The sequence below is a fragment of the Lepidochelys kempii genome, chromosome 2 (assembly GCF_965140285.1).
Source record: "Lepidochelys kempii isolate rLepKem1 chromosome 2, rLepKem1.hap1, whole genome shotgun sequence".
Lineage (NCBI taxonomy): Eukaryota > Metazoa > Chordata > Testudines > Cheloniidae > Lepidochelys > Lepidochelys kempii.
The window spans coordinates 204,509,252-204,532,991 of NC_136381.1; the positions used below are offsets into that span (position 1 = coordinate 204,509,252).

General features: G+C 40.5%; 1 protein-coding gene across 1 annotated transcript in view; it reads left to right on the plus strand.

The window, feature by feature from the left end:
• Positions 1 to 23,740, plus strand: part of TBC1D5 (TBC1 domain family member 5) — a 274,096-nt gene that overhangs the window by 225,960 nt on the left and 24,396 nt on the right. The window contains exon 19 of the mRNA XM_073333539.2: positions 8,150 to 8,249. Coding sequence (XP_073189640.1) covers positions 8,150 to 8,249 — 100 coding nt within the window. The remainder of the gene's footprint in view (positions 1 to 8,149; positions 8,250 to 23,740) is intronic.

The following is a 23,740-nucleotide window of genomic DNA, read 5'->3' on the forward strand; positions in this document are numbered from 1 at the left end:
AGAAATCGATGTTAAGAGCCCTTTAAGTAAAAAAAAAAAAAAAAAAAAAGGGGCTTTGTCGTGTGGACGGGTGCAGGGTTAAATCAATTTAACGCTGCTAAATTCGACCTCAACTCCTAGTGTAGACCAGGGCTCAGAAATTTTTTAGGTGCTGCCATTTTTAAAAGCCTGTATTACTGTACTGCTGAATCTGACATTTTTTGTGTTTTGTTCAAGACTGTAACTTTTTTAAAAGGCATGAGAAATCTACTAATGTTTTTGTACCTATCCTTCCTTTAGTGAGTTCTTGGTGACTTTCATTAATCACAATTTTCGAGGTATTCTCTGATTCTGTGTTTTGTTGTTTTTTCAACGTTTTCCTGAGTTGAAGTCAAGCTTCTAGCTTTTTAATAACCCTGGATCTTTCCTTTAGCACTTCCTGAAGCGTACAATATTAAGTTCCTCTTTTCCAGTGTGCTGTATCTCAGCTGTTTTCAATATTTTTAAATATAGCCCTTCGAGATACATTGACAATGCGAGTCAGTATATGAAGCCAGATTATATTCTGTTTAATAGTTTGCACATTGGTTTCTCATTTCCTTCAGAATTTGAGAGGAATCCTAGCTGGGTCTGCCACTTGTTAACTTCTGATATCTTAATTTGTCTATCACCAGGTTTGGCATCACCTCAGTCCATTTGAACTCTTTCTCCTCCTTTCAAAAATGTGTACCTGTTTCTGGCATTTGTTCCCAATCTTCTTATTGGCACCACACTGAAGCAAATAATTTAATATTATTTTGTAGAGTCAGCAAGTTATCTGTTTTATGTTAGCTTTTGTGAGTTGTATTGGCTCTTCCACTGGTCTTCCTTGCATATTTGCATTTTTTTTATTCTCCACAGCTCCCCACCCTCCCACCAAAGGTGAGTTTGGGACCCTTATTTTCAGGATTTTTTTCCCCATTTGCCTAATTCAGATGGGTTAATTTCTGGAACTCTTGAGTGGTTTTGAAAGGTATAATGCTACCATAGAGCAGGAGTTCTGTCCGGCAAGTTAGTGGGTCAAGATGGTGGGCAAGGCAGAGGAAACAAAATAAACTCCAAAACATGCTTCTGCAGCTCTTGCAATGCCCAACTTCCTTCAGATATTAAGGACCCCTACTGCACTTGTTTCCTATTTTTGGCTGACCGTAAGCCACCATGCACTTAAAGGCCCTGATCCAGATACTGAAGCATCTCTCAGCAAATGAGTGGCCCCATTGACTTCAAGTTACTAAGGTAGTAATTGGTGGTATAATCACTCAGAAAACTAATGTGGTTGGCTGACTAGTTTCACTTGGGCTCATTTAGCATTCTGTGGTATTGCAAAACTAAATATAACTCTACGCAAGTCCCACATGGTGGAAGGGATTTGTATTGTTGTTCCTTGTCCTGAGTGGTTAACCAGTGTTTGTGCCCTTGCCAGGTTGTTTGCTTTAGGAGGAGAAATCTGTTATCTGGGTCAGGTATTTCTTTGGTGCAGTCCTGTTTATTTACAAAGAATGTACACAAATTCTCATTTCCCTGAACACAGTAGGAACAAACAGTGGCAATTTCCTTATTCAGAAATCCAAAATTGCTTTCTCAGAGAGTACTCTATCCAAAAGGAGCTCTTTCTTGGCTTTGTCCCAAAGCTACACTCACACTGCTTCCTTTCTACTGGCTTTCCCTGGCTTTCTAGTTGCTTTCTGCCACATACAGCTCCAGCCAATCAATGCCCCACCCCCTGCATTTGCAGTCGGTTCCTCTGAAGCATCTGGCAGCCACTGTCAAAAGACAGGATACTAGGCTAGATGGACCATTGGTCTGACCCAATGAGGCCATTCTTATGTTCCCAGTGAACACCTCAGCCCATACGGCTCACCCGCTGCTCAGTCCATACTATACTGGCCAGTGGTTTGGGCAGTGGCTTTCACGACACGCCCATCATCATGCAAAGGGGCATTTAATTGCTCCCCCATTTAGCCTTGATAAAGGGTACTCATTGCACCCATTGACTGGTCTGTGATTGATGGGAGCCATTAACACCTTCCAGCATCACAGAATCAAAACAAGGAAGTGTGGGTGTCAAGAGGACACTCCCATTAAGCCTATTTCATATCTACCTTCTGATGGTGCAAGTAGATGAAAAGCAACGAAGAATGGTGTGAAATAAAGCATCATCACCATGACTTTTATTTATACCCACCATACACACTGTCCATAGGAAATATCTATTTTTAAAAATGTATCAAAATACTGTGTGAATAATCATAGAATATCAGGGTTGGAAGGGACCTCAGGAGGTCATCTAGTCCAACCCCCTGCTCAAAGCAGGACCGATCCCCAATTAATAATATGTGGGTAGCTTTGAAAATATATTTCAAATATAAAATTGGCACCTATTGAGATGTAAAAATACAAAATTGATTGAGGTCCATAAGTTTTGGAATATGTTGGTTCCACAGTTAGCAGGGAGCACAGAAAGTCTGGTAGCTTGTGTGAATGGCCTAGACCTCTGTGGAATTTGAAGACTAAACCTCCTCCTTCTGCATGAGGGTCCCCATGTATGAGAGTAAGCTCTGAGTTTTCCATGTGCTTTTGTGGGAAGTATTGTAGCACTAATATATGAAATAAAACTTAATTCCATAGTTTTAAAAATGAAAAAGTCCAAGGAATTTATTTTTCTGCACTTATCAGTATTGCAATGAAAAATATAAAAGTAGAAAGTACTTCAAGTTAAGTGTTACAGTTGTATGAATATTTCCCTACCAACAAGTGATAAAGAACTAGATCAAACACAAACTACTTGTCTTCACTTTCATGGTTCTTTATTGTCCATCTTCCACCTACCTTTCCTGTCTCATTGACCACCAAAATGTCATCTTTTGCCTCCTGGGCCAGCTCTTGTTAAATTTTCAGACAAGCATTTTCATGCTTTCTCTCATGCTGCCCCCACACACTTGGGAGAAGCTGTCTGGGAGCATCCACAAAACTAACTTGTTATCCTCCTTAAAAATCTCCTTTTCCATGATGCCTACAAAAACTTGGCCACGATTAGGCTGCTGGTGTGCTAATACCACTACCTAGCATTCTGACTAATCCTTGTACTGTCTGTTTGTCTGTCTGTTGAGCCCTCTGTTGTCTCTTGTGTTATGGTTGCATTGAAAGCTCTCTGGGGCAGGGACCATCTTTTTGTTCTACGTTTGCACAGCACCTAGCACAGTGCAGCCCTGGTCTATGACTGTGGCTCTGAAGTGGTTCAGGAGTATAAATAATAATAATTCCATGTTTATTTTTAAATTCCGTTTTATATTACTCACCAATGGGAAGTAATGATTTTAAATGTCAGCACGTGTTGTGGGCAAGCATGCTGCTGGCATGGAACATAAAGATTCCTGGGGTGTCAAACAGCACAAAATTGTCATGGGTTCATCTGTTATATATTGGCTTGTTAGAGTCAGAAACAGAATTGAAATAGATTATTGCAACAGAATGGAAACATTAGGTTCTATTTTCTATCCAAGCTATGTTTGTGTAAAGAAAATAAGTGGAAGAATTAACACGGTGTGTTCATTTGTCTGCAATGCATCTGAAAATTATGATTGGCAGATGTAAAATGACACTGATAACCTGAACACGTACTCTGTGTTTATGTTGTGAATAAGCATTTAGGCATGAGAAAAGACCCTCTAGTGAATATGTAGTTGTGTAAGTTCCCTGTTTCCAACTTTATTTTTCCCCTTTGATATTCTTTTAATATTCCAGTATTGACAGGTTTCAATTCTACTATATTTTGTCTTCCCATTTTGACAGCATCTAAGGAGGGATTTGCTTAAATTAATGTAATTATCTACTTGGCTTTATTGTTCAAGGAGTTTGGCATAAATAACTTTATATGAGCCAGATTAAGTAGCTCCTTTGAAGATCATTTCTTCATTGCTGCATAGGACACTTTCTATTGCTGTTAAGTATCTGCAGATTCAGAATCATTCAGCTGTCATGCAGATGGACTTTTCCCATGCTAAATATTCTAAGCGATGAGTAAACTTCTGCAAAACACAAAGAATATGAGATCCAATAAACTATATCAACCTTTTACAAATTCATTCAACTTTATTTATTAAAATAATGCTGTTCATGTCTTTGTTAATCTGTCTTGATAATTGAGCAGAGCATTTAATTTTCTTTAGCTCTTGAAAAATATTTTGTTTTCCTTTCAGTTTACACATGTACATAACACAGAAAACACTAAATATAGTTGTGCTCTTCATTCCTTGGACAGCAAAAGTGATGGTTATATGATAACATAAAGGGGAGGGGGACTAACAGCCCTATTTGTTTTGTATTTTGATGCATTTATTTGAAGCCTTGAGAGTTTGGTATTTGGATATTTATTATGCAGCAGCAGAATACATGTATTTTGAAAAGACTGATTTATTTTCAATTGCAAAAAAAAAAAACATTTTGGTGAGAGTGGCACCTGCTAAAATAATTTTTCTTGAGATCTTGAATTTTATATACGTCATAGCTTCAGAGGCCTTGAACATAGCTTCTGTCAGCTTAATGCAGCTTGCAAAGCAATGAGCTGTGAAAAAATTAGGATCACAATGTCATGATCATAAAACCTTCTGTAATATGTGCATAAGGGTATTTGACTGATTTCAGTTAGAGTCACAACTCTGAGCTTTCCCGAATCCCACGAAGCTCATTGAGATACAGCCTAGACTGCAGGCAGCACTGTTTTTATTATGAGTCTTTCAAATCAGGAGGAAAAATCCAAAATAGACTTTCCAGTGTCATCCTTCTATTGGTGGGAAAACCAGAAAGAAGGGAGGAAAGGATGTGGGGGAATAGAGAGTTGCAGGAGCAAAAAAAATGTACAAGTAGAGGAAATGAAGCAAAATTAAAGCAAAGAAATGATAGGGATCATAAACACAAAATGAAATAATGTGCATGGTCCAGGAAGTTGTCAAATGTAAGAGAAAGTCTGAATACAGACACAAGGAAAGAAGTATATGAGAAACACGCAAATAAGTGAATCACCTTTGCAGGATTTAGCCTGACTAGAAGATAGAACAGTCTGGGTATAATATGTAGAAATATTACAAAAAATGCTCAGCTTGGACTAATGAGAAATTTAAGTCCATTTTATGTTATCAAAGGAATGTGAACCAATGTTACCTATCAGTTATAAACCCACCTGCTTCATTTTCACTTTCAGATTTAGTTCAAGGTGTTGCTGATTATCTTTAAAGTTCTCAATGGCCTGGATCCATGAGGGTGTGGGTCTGAGTTTCTGGGATTGAATTTTCCAGAATTTGTTGTAGGGCTTGCGGAGTTGGGGTGGCAGAGGGGCCATTTCTCATCATTAAGATTCATTTATCTTTGTCTTCCAAGCCAGGCACAATGGCTCATTTCTTTGATTTAGCTGTTGTTTGATTTGTTTCTCCTGCTCACTACATGATCCACAGTGCCTGATTGAAGCAGTAGTGGTTTTGAATAATGCGTAAACAATGTGGGTAATTTCATTTAGTATTATAAAATGTTGAAAATAAATGCCTAAATGCAGTTGTTGTTCTATAAACCTTTAAAAACTAGTTAAATTTAATTTTCTCATACTGACAGCAGATTTTTTTCTGTGGTCAAGTGGCCAAGTTCACAGAGTTACGGTTGAATTATTTTGAACCCCTTTTCATCTATCCCTACTTCCTCCCTACCCTCCCCCCCCCATCAGTCTGGCTGGCTGGCAATTCAGTTCCCAAAAGAATTACAGAGGATAATATCTCGGTTTTCATTTACATTTATGTAAGTATTTCCTAGCTTTACACTGTGTAGTCTGGGTATTGCACAAATAAATTTCTTTGCGGCATCATGCACAGTCATTGTGTATGATTCCGGGAGAGCGCACTTGAGAGAGCAAAACAACACATTTTAGCACCTATAATACAAGTTACAATTCCTGATGAAACTCCTTCTCTCACATTTTTAATTTTTTAGTAGCCTACCACATAGTGGTATCTGGCTGCTCTTTAATCCATAAAAAATAATCTTTGTATGCAGCCTCATTTTTCCTTCTGATTGCCATGCCTTTTCTTTCTTACTACGTGTTTTGTTGTTATAACTCAATTCCTTGTGATCTGCTTTTGGGTCAGGAAAATTCTTCTGTTGCCTGCCTACTATTTTACATAACTGTTATAGTACTTACTCATTCTCAGTCCTGTGATAGTGCGTAACGCAGAGATCAGATTCAGTGATGTTCAGCAATGGAAATGATATCCAAGAACTGTCAGGCATGTTCTCAGCAAAGTGTACATGCAAAAGTTCGTATTTATAGGAACATAGAGCAACAGTATGACAGAAAAATTCATGTAATATGGTGTGAACTACAATGAGAGAGTTGTTGCAGCTTTGTCTCATACTATTAGTGTAAGGATTTATTATAAATATTGGAAAAGAAGGAAAATATGTTTAGTTGCAATTTCCATTTTTAAGTTTGCAAGGCATTAAACACGTTCATGTTTCCCAGGTTAATACAAGAATGTTACACTGACATTCTAGGTCTTTGGTTACTCTTCAATCTTACTATCAATCTCAGCTAGGAAATTAACTGATACTTAGTACTACTGGAGAGTTTCATTTTACTGTCTGTCTAAGTATCCACAGCTGCACCAGGAATGTTTTGAAAAACGTGTTTTGAAAAACAATTTATTCTGATTTTGATTCATGAATATAAAGAAAGATAGAAGGGTGGGAAATACAGAAATATTTATTACCAGAAGTTCAATTTCCATGTTCAGTACCAGAGGAGTGACATTGGTATGTGCAAAAAGAAAAGGAGTACTTGTGGCACCTCAGAGACTAACCAATTTATTTGAGCATGAGCTTTCGTGAGCTACAGCTCACTTCATCATTGAAGTGAGCTGTAGCTCACAAAAGCTCATGCTCAAATAAATTGGTTAGTCTCTAAGGTGCCACAAGTACTCCTTTTCTTTTTGCGAATACAGACTAACACGGCTGTTACTCTGAAACCTGTCAATTGGTATGTGCATCTGTGTTTAAATTATTAGTTAATGCTGCTGTTGCAAGTTGATTGTATATGAGTTTATAGTAAAATGATCAAATCTAGTCTCCTTAGCCAGTAGCTAAGTATCAAAAGCAGTAACAGGAAATAGAGTAGATTATCTTCTGTGGTCATTGCAAGATGCAGGTGCTAGAGAGAGGTCTTTAAGTACTACATTTTTTTGATAGAATTATAACAGTGTGCAGTATAGTTAACACTGTCAGCATTTTGAATTTTCGAACCTGACTTACTTTTCAACAATTTGTTTGTGACTTGGCATTATTAAAAAAAATGACAAATAAGGTATATAAGCTTGAGAAAGTTATATTCATTTACAGGTCTTTCTTGCAGAATGCTAACTTAAACAAATGCTTTCTTTTAAATAGTTGGCGGCAGATACAGGTCATCTGAGTGTGAAGTTTCCTTCACTTTGCTTGGCCGTGGCTCTCAGTTTTCTGATAATTATTAATTTAGGATTAATTATGCAGCCAAATCAAGGTTGTTTTATCCTTCTACATTGCTGTTTTCCTGTTAATACTTAATTCACAGTCTGAGGGCCAACAACCTCTGCCAAGAAAGACTGTAATACATCTGTAAGCCTCCCAATGTGGACGAAGAGGAGGAGCTCAAAAGTGACCTCCTTTTGCATACTGCTATACTATGAATAAAAAAAACTTGTTTGAACAGGAAGGAGTAATTTTTCTAGGGGCGATAGATTCTCCATCACTTGTCATCTTTAAATCAAGACATATTTATCCAGAAATATATCCTGTTATCTCCATCAATAAAATGTAATTGTTAACCTTTCATGAAACACTGCATGGGAACTGATGTTTTGTGGTTTGGGTTTTTTTCAACTTGTACGAATAAAAAATGGTACATTAAAAGACAAAGACATCATTATAGAATGATAAAAGAAAGAGAAGTCAAAATGATTCCATTTCACATACAAAAATGAAACCTAACTCTATTGTTTCCAAGACTTATTCATAGGCAAAAATGAGATCAAAACCAATGGAATGTTCCAAACATTTTAAGAGCATTGCTTATCAATTTTATTAGGTTTCTTAAAGCTTATCCTTTCACTTGTAGGAGGAAGAATTGGAGACTCAAATTTCATTTCTCCAAGGACAACTAAATGACCTAGAGGCCATGTGCAAATACTGTGCAAAAATGATGAACACACATCTTGGTAAGTGAAGTACCCTAGATAATTAATGCTTGCTTGTACATCTTTGTGGAGGTTTTTTCCATGTTTGCATACCTGGAATTAAGTAATAGTTCTGTAGTATAGTGCATATAACTTTGTAAGTCATGTTATAAACTGAATTAATGTACCAAATTGTTGTAACAGATGTTTCTAACCACCATATCTCTTTATTTTTTCTTAACCTTCTTGCTTTTAAATGTGGGAGCTTTTTAGCCTATTGATTAACGTAAGGGTAAAGAGCAGACATGTTGGGACAGATGGCCTTTTCTTGTTCTTAGATTTCTTATATTCTAAAGGACCACACAACTCAGCTCATTTTACAAGTCCATGTGCAGTTCAGCTGTTACACAGTGATCCGTGATACATTGAAGTATGTTTGTAGAAAATCTGTATATTTTTGTCAGATGTAATGGTGTGGTAATTACTTTCATTACATAAAAATGTTTTGTTGCTCCAGTTACTCCAGGCTGGTTCCTAATCTCTTCTGCCACTTCTTGCTCTGACATTAGCAGCAGAAGACACAAGTTAACAAATAATCGGTGTATTGGGAAACGGTATCAACAATGGAAGTTATTGGGTTTATATACTACCAAGGCAAATTGCAAAAACAAACAAACAAACCAACCTGCGGAGGAGCCCAAGATATGTGTATGTATATACAATAAGCAGTGCTCTTATAAAATTATATTGAGCCAAATTCCAAGAATTGCCCTATTCAACCACATAGTATATAAACTGCCAGTACTGCAGCCCTCACTAGAATCTGCCAGCTATGTCCTTTTTGACAAAGCAACCTTCACTTGGACCCTCCAATTGTTCTCTCTGGCTCTGCTTCGCCTGCAGTTTCCAGTTCTGGGTACCTGGTAACATTCCAGGTAACCTGTAGTCAAAGCTGTTTGTTTTTCTGATTGCCCATCTTTTCAGTGCTCCAGACTTTATAGTCATGGAGAACGAGGCTGCTTCTTGACACCCTCTGTCCTTGTACAGTACTTAGTTCCAGTCCAGTGAGTCTAAGTCGAGTGAGCCATATTTTTGACCATGCAAGATTCTGAATTTGTACTGGTACCTTTTTGATGAATTTTGCATTAAGGGTTTGCCTCAGTAGTCTAAACATCTCATTTTCTCCAAGCCAGTTTTGGAGCAGTTAGCTTGCCCTTTGGAAGCTCTTGAAAGCTTTGGAGCTTAGTTCCATGTAATGTGGCTTTGACTTTGATGATGTTCTGGGTCTTTCTCTTGTTTTTCCCCCCCAGTTTCTCTTTTAGAATGTAGTCCTTTTCCTGAAGAACCACAGGGTAGGAAGGAAGAAAGCCCAGCTGCCTCTGGAAGTTTGGATGTAGCAGGAATTTATGCTGCAGGAATTGAACATGATATTTTAGGTCTATCTGGAACTGTCACCTGGACCCAGTGAGCTTTGAGGGGGAACACTTGAAAAGCCAGCTGCTAAAGCCATCCCAGGGGACTCCAGTAAGCCTGGTCAGAAGCCAGTCTAGAACGATTTGTCCTTGAAGCAAAAGCCTGAGTTTCATCACTCGGTATCGGTGCCACTCAATCAACACAGTGCCAGTTTTCTTCTCTGCTTAGCAGATCTGCTTCACTAGTTCTCTTGAAGCAATCTGCATTCTCCTCTTTGAAGCCAAATGTTCCAATGCATACTAAGGCCTGGCATATCCTAGTGGTGGTACTGAGCTCCAACTCATAGGAAAAGGTGTCATGTCCACAAAACTGTTGAGCATAGGAGACCATGAATGAGAGCCAGCCACCCTCAAGACACCACTACCAAAGCCTGCAACTCAGGCACTTCCAAGCTCCCGTTGGGAAAACTTGGAGACTTCAGGTTAGTAGAGTTGCATGTTAACAAAACTACTGTATTCCTTCAGGAGCCCTGCTCAGGTAACTTGGAAAGTGCGAGTGCCATATTTGGTTCATGATTCAACAAACGCAGCACCAAGGTTGGTAGGAGACCTTGGCACTGAGGAAGCACTGACTGTCACAGTTATGGGAGCTAGCTGCACAAGTTGTTAGGTCTCTTACCCTTACCTATATTGGGATGGAATCTCATGATTCTTCCACTCTTAGACCAGGACCCAGGTACACAAAATCTGCAGGGCAAGAATTGGGCTCCCAGGCCACTTAAAAACTCACCAGTGAACCCCCTTAGCAGACATCATCCTCACATCAAACGATAACTGAAGAAGAAGAGAAGAAGATACTCCAAACACTTGTCACCCTGCAGATCCAACTGGGGTTTAGGCACCTTTTTAACCTCCCTTCTTGAACTTTTGATACTGACCAACAGCCTTCTTAAAACAGAGTATTTTTATTTAGTATTTGGAAGAACCTGTATGCATGTCTATCTTGTTTAAAGCCCTACCATCCCATAATGTCAACCTGGGCAGGATTATCTTCTTTAGACACCCCCATGGGTGTCTGTGCCTGAGTGTCTCTGTCTGGTTCTCCCTCTAAGTGTGTCCTTTTAAAACCCTCCCAGCCTTCATTGTTCTTCAAGAAGCCCCCTGGTCAGACAGGTTCCTAGGCTGCCTTGAGGGGGGCGTGGTTATTGGAACAGTGTCATCAGATTTAATATTTCTGGCTTTGTCCCTTAACAACCCTCAAATGGAAGCTGTTAGACAACTGTCCTGAGACATCTCAGCTCTCCCTGTGTTGTCACTGATAGTACCCTATTGGAAATAAGTTCATCAAAATATTCATGCAGAAAGCACAATGCCAGTGGCAGGTCAAAGGACACTATTAGCAGTTATTAAAGAGCACCCTAATATTCATCATACTGAGAGTACAATTCTTGATTCGGCTACTCACATTAAGAGCTTCCGCAGAGTCATGATTGGGCAGCATTGATTTGTCCTCTCTCTAGTAAACATAGTATGCTGAATTATATGTCTGTGAGCTGGGAGATATTTGTGAAGACAAGGAATGCTGTTTGAATGGACTTTTATTTACAATAGTCCAAATTTTACCACAGAATTATGTATTTTTCTCTAGATACTCTACTACTTTTGCCAGTCATTTTTAACAAAGATATTATGACTGTTCATCACAAAATTATCTGTAGAATAAATGAGTGTACTGAGTATCAAAAATAGTTAGCAGTTGCAGAATATTTTTTCCTTGAAGTTATCTGAAAATGATTTGTGACCTTCTGAGTAAATTTATTAGTCTCCTTCTGCTATGGAAATATGTTTCTTACCGCCAGTGACTATAATAGTTCATTTTATAGATTACGTATTTTTCATAGTCCAAAACTGCTCAAAACCGTTCTTAAATCCTAGATTTTACTTGAAATCTTTGAACCTCTTGTAATTATCTGTTTAAGCAAATCCACAATTGTACTGAGTATACTTTTTCTTTTACATAATAGCCCTTTGTATGAAAATAATTTTGTTTAAAAAAAACCTTTTGCACAATTTTCCACACCACCACAAAACGACATAATTTTTTACCTAAAACATGCCAATTTGTAACCATGGAATTGGAGAAGAGAATGCCAACATTATTAATTCACTCCATGGAATCCGAAGAAGGAACAGATGGTTAGAATGGCAATTTTTGTTCGTGTATATATACAAAAGCTTTCTCATTAAGTGCTCATCTACTTCTCTTGCTGCACCACACAGTGACAACATAATTGTAATTTTCAGAGTAGCAGCCATGTTAGTCTGTATCCGTAAAAAGAAAAGGAGTACTTGTGGCACCTTAGAGACTAACAAATTTATTAGAGCATAAGCTTTATATGCTTTAATGCTTTAAAATTATAAGCTTATGCTCTAATAAATTTGTTAGTCTCTAAGGTGCCATAATTATTTGTTTATGACATGGCAGTTTGGAAATGAATGATGTTCCATGAATATTAGAACTTAGTATTACGTGGAGGAGTTAAAAGTTTTTTGTGTGTGATGAAATTGAGTTGAAATAGGTTGATGATCCCTGAGATGGTTCAATAAGATAGACATGCAAAGCTTTAACCTTTTGGGATTTCCTTTCTCCGGTGTAATATGGCACATCTGCATACTAGATCCATGCTTTAGAATGACCATTTACTTCCCAGTAAAGGATGGCATGTGCCATGGCTGCTGAGAAGGTCTAGTGACTCTTAACGCATCCAACTGCCAATCGTTAGATTTGCATTAGTGGATAGGAATGCCAGGTTGGAAGGTAGATCTTGATTCTCTTCTCAGCTCTGCTACAAACATGCTTTGTGACCTTGAAAAAAATCACCTAACTTTCTGCGTGTCTGTCCATTTGTCAAATGGAGATGCTCACAAGGGTTTTGTGAAGTTTAATTCATAATATAAACGAAGACTGTTAATGCAGCTGCTAGAATTTACTCACCATTATTGTTACTGCTCCAGCATCATCACAGCTACGTTTCCCTTAATGTTTCTCTTCACATTTATTGGTGTTCTTCAGGAAATAATAATCTGATCCTAGTAGCCTTAATACCTTGATAATATTGTTCCTATATTTTAAAATGCTTTTCAACATTTTTCTTATGAAAGGTATACTTAGGGCAGCATGGGCACCTCAGGATGCAGTGCTTCACAGAGCTTTAATTTACTTGTTAAATATTACATAGAATTTAACATTTAGTATGTTATGTCCTTATTCATTATTCCTTCTCTTCTCTTTTACTATAATGTAAAAGCTTCATCCTAGCCGGTTAAAAAAATGCCCCCAGTGTGGTCATAGAATGTTCCTTAAGGACAAATGTGACCTCTCTCTGGTGCCTCAGAGCAGATCGCGACTAACCTGGTCTGTGGGATCTGTGCCAGACATCACCATGGTTTCTCAGATGCCACAGTGACTGCCTGAAGGCTCCCCGGCCCCCACTGAGTTTGTCATGAAAGTGAGTTTGATATGTTGGTTTAATATCAAGTCAGTCTGGAAGGTCCTCAAAGAGCAAAGCTGCATGTGTTCCAGAGCCAAGTATCACAGCTGGACATTAAGTGCTAGCTGATTTGGCACAGATCCAGTGACACAGGTTCTAATACTGGCATTTGACGCCCGCTAAAAATTCAGCCCTCCAGCATCATCAGCATTTGGAGTTTGTCAACGTGCTTCATCAGAGGGGCTCATCTCTTCCTTCAGGGACAAAGTCCAGTTTCTCCTGCAGCACAGAGCTAAATCTGGAGACAGTCTGAAACTGTGGGGCAGGGACTGTAATTTATTATATGTTCGTACAGCACCTACCACAATCAGGCATTGCAGGGTTATAGCCTCTAGGCACTACTGTTTTATAAATGTTAAATAATAAAGTAGAGGTGGACTCTGAAATCTATCGTTCACCATCTGCCTCTGGAATACAGGAGGGGACTGCAGTGCTCTGGCTTTAGCGGAAGGTATGGCAGAAGTTTTCACAGCTGCTCAGTGATGATGTAAACTTGTTTGGGGGAAAAGATAAGAGGCTAACACTTGGGGTCTGTCATTGTAATGCAGAAGTTCTCAAACTTCATTGTACTGCGACCCCCAAAAAATTACTACATGACCCCAGGAGGGGGGATCGAAGCCCTAGCCTGCTCAAGTCCCGCCATCCTGGGCAGGGGAGCCAAAGTTGAAGCCCTCGGGCTTCGGTCACAGGCAGCAAGGCTCAGACTTCGGCCCCAGACCCCAGCAAGTCTAACGCCAGCCCTGGCATCGCTATTAAAATGGAGTCCCGACCCACAGTTTGAGAACCACTGTTGTAATGGACTGCTAAATTGTATTTTACTGTTCAGCCACTAGGTGGTGCTAGGTGTAAAATACACCGGACCCTCGCTAGAACATGGGGTTCGGGATCCATGCGTGGGACCGCATTAACACGAGGGCCACATTACCATGGATCCCAATTTAAATATTTAAATTTGGGATCCATCGTCGCAACCGCGCAATATGCAAATCCGCGCTATAGCGAGGGTCCGCTGTACCTCATACCTGGCAGAGCTTTAAAGGATCTTATGATGAACACTTCTGGTGTGTATAAGCAAGCTCTGTAGCCAGTCCCATATCTGGTACAGGAGCATGACAGTCATCCATCTCTCCACTTGGCCTTAGTATAGAAAAAAGAGAAAAGCATTTGTCAAGAAACCAGTCTGCAAAAGGTAGTTGAGCATTTTCAGAATGAAGGAGTAAGGACTTGCCTCCAGCAGAGGCGTTTGGGTCTTATGTTTCTGATCTCTAAATACTGAAAACCTGAACGTCTCCAGAATGATTAGCAAGTCACCTGCTATTTGCCTTGGAGGCCCTTCTTGTGAGATTAAGAGACAGTTATGGCCATATCACTTTGAATCATAGAATATTAGGGTTGGAAGAAACCTCAGGAGGTCATCTAGTCCAACCTCCTGCTCAAAGCAGGACCAATCCCCAACTTAATCGTCCCAGCCAGGGCTTTGTCAAGCCGGTGCTTAAAAACCTCTAAGAATGGAGATTCCACCACCTCCTTAGGTAACCCATTCCAGTGCTTTACCACCCTCCTAATGAAATAGTGTTTCCTAATATCCAACCCACTGCAATTTGAGACATTGCTTCTTGTTCTGTAAACTGCCACCACTGAGAACAGCCAAGCTCCATCCTCTTTGGAACCGCCCTTCAGGTAGTTGAAGGCTGCTATCAAATTCCCCCTCACTCTTCTCTTCCGCAGACTAAACAAGCCCAGTTCCCTCAGCCTCTCCTCGTAAGTCATGTGCCCCAACCCTTAATCATTTTCGTTGCCCTCCGCTGGACTCTCTCCAGTATGTCCACATCCTTTCTGTAGTGGGGGGACCAAAACTGGACGCAATACTCCAGGTGTGGCCTCACCAGTGCCGAATAGAGGGGAATAATCACTTCCTTCGGTCTGCTGGCTTGTCAGAGAACTGATTCTCTACATGCTCAGATCTATTTAGAGACAGCTATTTCTGTTCTGTAATCCAAAATCTGTCAGTGGAAAAAATGAAATATCTAGCTAATGATAGCAAATTATAACTTATGGGGTTAGTCCAACTGGGAAAGACTTGCACATGAATGATATATGCAGTGTATTAATGTTCCTTGTGTATTTAAGTGGAGCTTTAAAGTGCGATTCCATTCTGAAAAGTGACTCTGGAAATGGCATTGTGACATTCCATGCTTATGCCTTCTCAATAATGTGTTTTGTTTATAATTTAAAAGATGTTTTTGCTGACTGCCAACCTTACAGTCTAAGTCTGGATTCTGTAACATGCCTTATTATTACCTCCATCTCTGGGCTGGGAGAAGAGGACTGCCCTGCTGAATTCTCTCCCTCCTTCTGTATGCTTCTGTCAACATCTCCTTTCAAGCAGCAGCTAAAGTCCCAGTCAACCCCTTTCTAGCTTAGGAAAGCAGCTATAAGGTTTTAGTATCTCCTTTGATCCTACTTTCAGGGCTGGGAAGAATAAACCGTACTAGCCTGGATGAAGCCTGGGGGCCATTCCCCAACTAATAGCTTTCCCATTGTTCCTCAAGGACCCTTGGCATTCTCTTTGATAGTACCTTATCTTTGTCATTGTTTAGTTTCCTGTTGGTTTCCCCATACAGCCCTGTGTAGCCAGGCAAGATAATATCACACAAGTAAAATGAAGTGCACATAATATTTATAAAAAATAATGTGAGTATTTCCCTCATCTTCTATGCCTCAGTTAGGCCTGTATTAGCCCTTGTTTTTTAAATAGATGTCAGCAAGGGCATCATGTAACCTCCCTTGTATTCAATACCACCATGTAACCAATTGGAAATGTACGACTTGTCTGCACACAAGTTGTACCAGTTTAACTTAAATCAATTTTTAAAGCCCCACATGGACATTCCTATTGTGGATTAATAATGGTTTATTTTAGTTTATCTAATCCCTGTTCTCAGTCGACTTAAGATAAACCAAAATAAGGCACCCTGGGTTAAACTAAAAGTAATATCCACACAGCCTTTGTCACCAATTTAACTAAACCCTTTAAAATTGAACCTTAAGTTAAACAAGTGTAACTTTCTCATGTAGAACAAGCCTTACTAAATAATTTTGCTGATGATGCACAAAATGGACTAACATACTCCATTTGCTCCCTCTTTGCTACCAAGAGTAAAATGCAGTAAAACATATTGTTTGCAACAAAGTGAGCCAGTCTGACTTTGAATATATAAATGGAACAGATCTATAGAATAAGAGAGTTCTTTTTGGAATATTCAGTTTTGAAAGTAAATCTACATTTGAGGATTAAAGTCTCCGATTGAATGGCATGCCTTCAGAATTTAGCTATGCACTCTGTGGATTAATATATTCCTTCAGTATAACGGACTAACAGATGAAGGGGACTAACAGTTTGTGCAGCAGATCTAGTTACACCATAAACGTGCCCAATACAGTTCCTTGTGCCAGAAGTCAGCACATGCATTAAAATCACAAAGTAAATTAGCATGAATTAGATTTCATAGAATCATAGAATATCAGGGTTGGAAGGGACCTCAGGAGGTCATCTAGTCCAACCCCCTGCTCAAAGCAGGACCAATCCCCAATTAAATCATCCCAGTCAGGGTTTTGTCAAGCCTGACCTTAAAAAATTCTAAGGAAGGAGATTCTTCCACCTCCCTAGGTAACACATTCCAGTGTTTCACCACCCTCCTAGTGAAAAAAAAAGGAGTACTTGTGGCACCTTAGAGACTAACCAATTTATTTGAGCATGAGCTTTCGTGAGCTACAGCTCACTTCATCGGATGCATACTGTGGAAACTGCAGCAGACTTTAAAAGTATGAGTATGAGTATGAGACTTGACTTTTAAAGTCTGCTGCAGTTTCCACGGTATGCATCCGATGAAGTGAGCTGTAGCTCACGAAAGCTCATGCTCAAATAAATTGGTTAGTCTCTAAGGTGCCACAAGTACTCCTTTTTGCGAATACAGACCAACACGGCTGTTACTCTGAAACCTCCTAGTGAAAAAGTTTTTCCTAATATCCAACCTAAACCTTCCCCACTGCAACTTGAGACCATTACTCCTTGTCCTGTCCTCTTCTACCACTGAGAATAGTCTAGAACCATCCTCTCTGGAACCACCTCTCAGGTAGTTGAAAGCAGCTATCAAATCCCCCCTCATTCTTCTCTTCTGCAGACTAAACAATCCCAGTTCCCTCAGCCTCTCCTCATAAGTCATGTGTTCCAGTCCCCTAATAATTTTTGTTGCCCTTCGCTGGACTCTCTCCAATTTATCCACATCCTTCTTGTAGTGTGGGGCCCAAAACTGAACACAGTACTCCAGATGAGGCCTCACCAATGTCGAATAGAGGGGGACGATCACGTCCCTCGATCTGCTGGCAATGCCCCTACTTATACATCCCAAAATGCCATTGGCCTTCTTGGCAACAAGGGCACACTGCTGACTCATACCCAGCTTCTCGTCCACTGTCACCCCTAGGTCCTTTTCCGCAGAACTGCTGCCTAGCCATTCGGTCCCTAGTCTGTAGCGGTGCATTGGGTTCTTCCGTCCTAAGTGCAGGACCCTGCACTTATCCTTATTGAACCTCATCAGATTCCTTTTGGCCCAATCCTCCAATTTGTCTAGGTCCCTCTGTATCCTATCCCTGCCCTCCAGCGTATCTACCACTCCTCCTAGTTTATTATCATCTGCAAATTTGCTGAGAGTGCAATCCACACTATCCTCCAGATCATTTATGAAGATATTGAACAAAACCGGCCCCAGGACCAACCCCTGGGGCACTCCACTTGACACGGGCTGCCAACTAGACATGGAGCCATTGATCTCTACCCGTTGAGCCTGACAATCTAGCCAACTTTCTACCACCTTATAGTGCATTCATCCAGCCCATACTTCTTTAACTTGCTGACAAGAATACTGTGGGAGACCGTGTCAAAAGCTTTGCTAAAGTCAAGAAACAATACATCCACTGCTTTCCCTTCATCCACAGAGCCAGTAATCTCATCATAGAAGGCAATTAGATTAGTCAGGCATGACCTTCCCTTGGTGAATCCATGCTGACTGTTCCTGATCACTTTCCTCTCATGTAAGTGCTTCAGGATTGATTCTTTGAGGACCTGCTCCATGATTTTTCCAGGGACTGAGGTGAGGCTGACTGGCCTGTAGTTCCCAGGATCCTGCTTCTTCCCTTTTTTAAAGATTGGCACTACATTAGCCTTTTTCCAGTCATCTGGGACTTCCCCCGTTCGCCACGAGTTTTCAAAGATAATGGCCAATGGCTCTGCAATCACAGCCGCCAATTCCTTTAGCACTTTCGGATGCAACTCGTCTGGCCCCATGGACTTGTGCACGTCCAGCTTTTCTAAATAGTCCCTAACCACCTCTTTCTCCACAGAGGGCTGGCCATCTATTCCCCATGCTGTGATGCCCAGCGCAGCAGTCTGGGAGCTGACCTTGTTAGTGAAGACAGAGGCAAAAAAAGCATTGAGTACATTAGTTTTTTCCACATCCTCTGTCACTAGGTTGCCTCTCTCATTTAGTAAGGGACCCACACTTTCCCTGGCTTTCTTCTTGTTGCCAACATACCTGAAGAAACCCTTCTTGTTACTCTTGACATCTCTTACTAGCTGCAGCTCCAGGTGCGATTTGGCCCTCCTGATTTCATTCCTACATGCCCGAGCAATATTTTTATACTCTTCCCTGGTCATATGTCCAACCTTCCACTTCTTGTAAGCTTCTTTTTTATGTTTAAGATCCGCTAGGATTTCACTGTTAAGCCAAGCTGGTCGCCTGCCATATTTACTATTCTTTCGACACATCAGGATGGTTTGTCCCTGTAACCTCAACAGGGATTCCTTGAAATACAGCCAGCACTCCTGGACTCCTTTCCCCTTCATGTTAGTCCTTTAGAGGATCCTACCTATCCGTTCCCTGAGGGAGTCGAAGTCTGCTTTCCTGAAGTCCAGGGTCCGTATCCTGCTGCTTATCTTTCTTCCCTGTGTCAGGATCCTGAACTCAACCAACTCATGGTCACTGCCTCCCAAATTCCCATCCACTTTTGCTTCCCCCACTAATTCTTCCCGGTTTGTGAGCAGCAGGTCAAGAAAAGCTTCCCCTCTAGTTGGCTCCTCTACCACTTGCACCAGGAAATTTTCCCCTACGTTTTCCAAAAACTTCCTGGATTGTCTATGCACCGCTGTATTGCTCTCCCAGCAGATATCCGGAAAATTAAAGTCACCCATGAGAACCAGGGCGTGCGATCTAGTAGCTTCTGCAAGTTGCTGGAAGAAAGCCTCATCCACCTCATCCCCCTGGTCCGGTGGTCTATAGCAGACTCCCACCACTACATCACTCTTGTTGCTCACACTTCTAAACTTAATCCAGAGACACTCAGGTTTTTCTGCAGTTTTGTACCGGAGCTCTGAGCAGTCATACTGCTCCCTTACATACAGTGCTACTCCCCCACCTTTTCTGCCCTGCCTGTCCTTCCTGAACAGTTTATAACCATCCATGACAGTACTCCAGTCATGTGAGTTATCCCACCAAGTCTCTGTTATTCCAATCACGTCATAATTCCTTGACATCACCAGGACCTCCAGTTCTCCCTGCTCGTTTCCAAGGCTTTGTGCATTTGTATATAAGCACTTGAGATAACCTGCTGATCGCCCCTCATTCTCAGTATGAGACAGGAGCCCTCCCTTCACAGACGTTCCTGCCTATGCTTCCTCCCGGTATCCCGCTTTCCCACTTACCTCAGAGCTTTGGTCTCCTTCCCCCGGTGAACCTAGTTTAAAGCCCTCCTCACTAGGTTAGCCAGCCTGCTCACAAAGATGCTCTTCCCTCTCTTCGTAAGGTGGAGCCCATCTCTGCCCAGCACTCCTCCTTCATGGAACACCATCCCATGGTCAAAGAATTGAAAGCCTTCTCTCCAACACCACCTGCGTAGCCATTCGTTGACTTCCACGATTCGACGGTCCCTACCCAGGCCTTTTCCTTCCACGGGGAGGATGGACGAGAACACCACTTGCGCCTCAAACTCCTTTATCCTTCTTCCCAGAGCCACGTAGTCCGTAGTGATCCGCTCAAGGTCATTCTTGGCAGTATCATTGGTGCCCACGTGGAGAAGCAGGAAGGGGTAGCGATCTGAGGGCTTGATGAGTCTCGGCAGTCTCTCCGTCACATCGCGACTCTTAGCCCCTGGCAAGCAGCAGACTTCTCGGTTTTCCTGGTCAGGGCAGCAGATAGATGACTCAGTCCCCCGGAGGAGAGAGTCCCCGACCACCACCACCCGCCTCCTTCTCTTGGGAGTGGTGGTCGTGGAACCCCCAACCTCAGGACAGTGCATCTCATGCCTTCCAACCAGCGGAGTCTCCTTCTGCTTTCTTCCCCCAGACATATCATCTGGTCCACTCTCCGCAATGGTACCTGTGGAGAGAACATGAAAGCGGTTAGTTACCTGTGTCCGCGTTGCTGGAACCTGGACATTCCCCCTTCTTCTTCTGGAGGTCACATGTTGCCAAGCTTCTAATTTCCTAATCTAGGTTTAGACTCACTAATTAGTGGAAAGGGATAAAGCTGCTTGAATGAAGTTAAAGACAACTTTGTTTTCACTGAAGAGGTGTACTGTAGGTGGATGGAACAGCAGATTACACTGAAAGGACTATTAGAACACCATCATAGTCTTGGGACTATATTCAGGAAATTTATATGGTGTCAGTAAATTTATCAAACCTAAACCGTATATTGAGAAGCCCAGGGAAAAAAATGGAGGCAACCAAAGGAAAAGAACATTCTTCTAGTACAGTTTATAATTAATGGGAAGAAAATTATACTTTACAACTTGAATCAATTTAATTTTAAGTTAGAGTCCTGGCACAAGTTCAGCACTAACTGTCAATAATGCTTCTTAAGGATTTCCAGATAAATGGTGCAGATGTGTTGGAGTGTGTGCAATATTATTTTGGCAGTGTACATCAGTGTTTAACGTAAATTACAGTCTTTTTCATCAGGCACATCATTTTGTATCCAGAAACTGAGACAGTAGATACAGAGCCCAGCCATTCATTTCTAGACCTCAGTTAAAACTTTTCAGCAGAGATAAGACAGAAATTACTCTCCTCTCACTAATCCCCGAACGGACTCCACAAATGCCTAGATAATGCCTCATGATGTGATGTCAATCTTATTGTACTGTACCAGCTTCAGATAACAGGTGTGATGCTACTGCTTTGCAGTTTTGGGGAGAACCCATCAGTGCTAAAATAAACAAAAAGAGACTGAGTCTTATGATGAATGAAGAAAACCAAACTTTGTTTTGCCCTCTGTAGGTACGTGATAGTGAAGATATGGGAAAACTGTGGGGAAATAGATATCTAATCATAAACAGCAAAATACAAACTAAATGTAATGGAGAAAAAGGATAAATCAAAACAATTAGGACAGTGCATAGTAGGATTATTAAATCACCCCCAGCCTTTCCACCTGCCTCCTCAAGTTGGGTTTTCATCTGAAGCTGTTGCTACTACAAACTCCTACCTTAAAGAGAGAAGACAGAGAAAAAAACCTGTATTTTAAGTAAGGCTCCAAATTTTTGAATACACTGTACTTAAAATTGGACACTCTTGTTTTATCTCACTATGACTCTCCAAATATTAGCATTTTAAGATGTCCTAGCATTTTTCAGAGTTACTGTTACTGCAGGAAGAATACATTACTCAATAGGGCAGCATGCCCCTGAGGCATCCAAAGGCAACTGAGCCATATGTACTGGGGATTTATTTTCTGTCTCCGATTCTAATATTAAAGTGGTTTTGGTTCAGTTCACCTCAGAAGAATCACAAACTGTCCAACATTAAAATCATGTGTATTCTTTGGATTTTAATCTTCTAATTAATTGCAAGGTTGTTTTTGTGACTGGCAAAACAACTTCAGCAGCAGAGGAGAGTTTTCCTTTTAGTTCGTAAATGTAAAGTAGTACTTTGCTTCATATGATATTTAAGCTGTTGAGGATCCAATCATGTCATGGAAGTAAAAATTAAGTATATTAATTATTGCACTTCAGTTTTTTTTAGTTTTGACTTGTTTGACCTAAGCTGTAGAAGTTGTGTGTGTAGTAGAAAGAGAGAGCCTGAGACATGAGGCCTGTTATAAGGAGCCTGATGTAAGGCCTAAAGCCCAAACGGAAGTCAGGCCCTACTGATATAAAGCAAAGTTAGCAAGAGTCAGGCCCTGTTACAAAACATGCCTACTTGCAAGTTCACTGAACTTGGCAACTAGAGGGTTGGTGTTGCAAAAAAACACAAACAGTCCTCCCACTTTCCTGCTGGTAAGTGGGGTGGGAGGAGGTATTTTTTCATGCTTTATGTGTATAAAAAGATCTTCTACACTTTCCACAGTATGCCTCCGATGAAGTGAGCTGTAGCTCACGAAAGCTTATGCTCAAATAAATTGGTTAGTCTCTAAGGTGCCACAAGTACTCCTTTTCTTTTTGCTAATACAGACTAACACGGCTGTTACTCTGAACCCTTAATTTTTGCATAACCCTTCAATTTGAGCAATTAGGTTGACAGCAAAGTAGTAACTAATAACTGGAACAACACTTAACAGATATAATTTGTGAATACATAGATATAGCTGAGAGAGACTAGGGGTGGTATAAACTTTTATTGGCCTGTGTTTGTGATGATGACATACTCACTGATGTCAAAGGTCATCCCATATTCCTGCTATTAAAACACATATAGCATGCTATGCCATTATCTATTCCACATATGCCACATATTCATAGAAAAACTCCTTTAACAATGTTTTAGAGAGATTTTAAAATGTTTATTGGTATTAGGTCTATCTATCTAGGTTTTATTTATTTATTTTACTGTGTCACAATAGTATCTGAGATCCAATATATCCTTCTGCTTGTTTTTACTGAGTTCAGCTACACAGACCTCTGAAGCAGACAATAAAATATATTTTAGAAACCTCTATAATGGCCTAAAATAACTTTTCCATATATGTACTTTTACGGCCCAGCATCTGCAGTTTGCTGGGTCAGGAAGTGAGTGCTTTATATCAATAGAAAGTAGAGAGATGCAGCTCTCCATTGGAATAGGTTGCAATTTCTAGTTATAGTTGATGGATAGTAAGTCTATCACTGGTGCAGGAATGAATATTATTTATTTTCCACTTCAGGCCAGTTTATTTATTTGTTTTATTTCTGGTGTATGAGTGTGTTGGCAGAAGGGGAAAAATTCCACAAATAGAGAGAAAGAAGGAAAACTTTTTCTGACAGGTTTTTTAAAAAAATAAATACTGTTTGAAACAGCGCATAAGTTTGCAGTTTTAGAAGCAGCCTGAGTAGAGATGGTTTGATGGGCAGACTACAAGGGATGCAGTTGATGGTGTGCCATAAATACAATTTATCACATGGATAAAAGCTCCACATATTTGGCTCTATTGTGACTAGCCTTGTACAAGTACACAAGATGGGGTCCATCCCCTGGTGCCACTCTGCAACAGCCAAGAACAAGGGCTAGTTTAAGTCTAGTACCACTAGTCTAAGGACT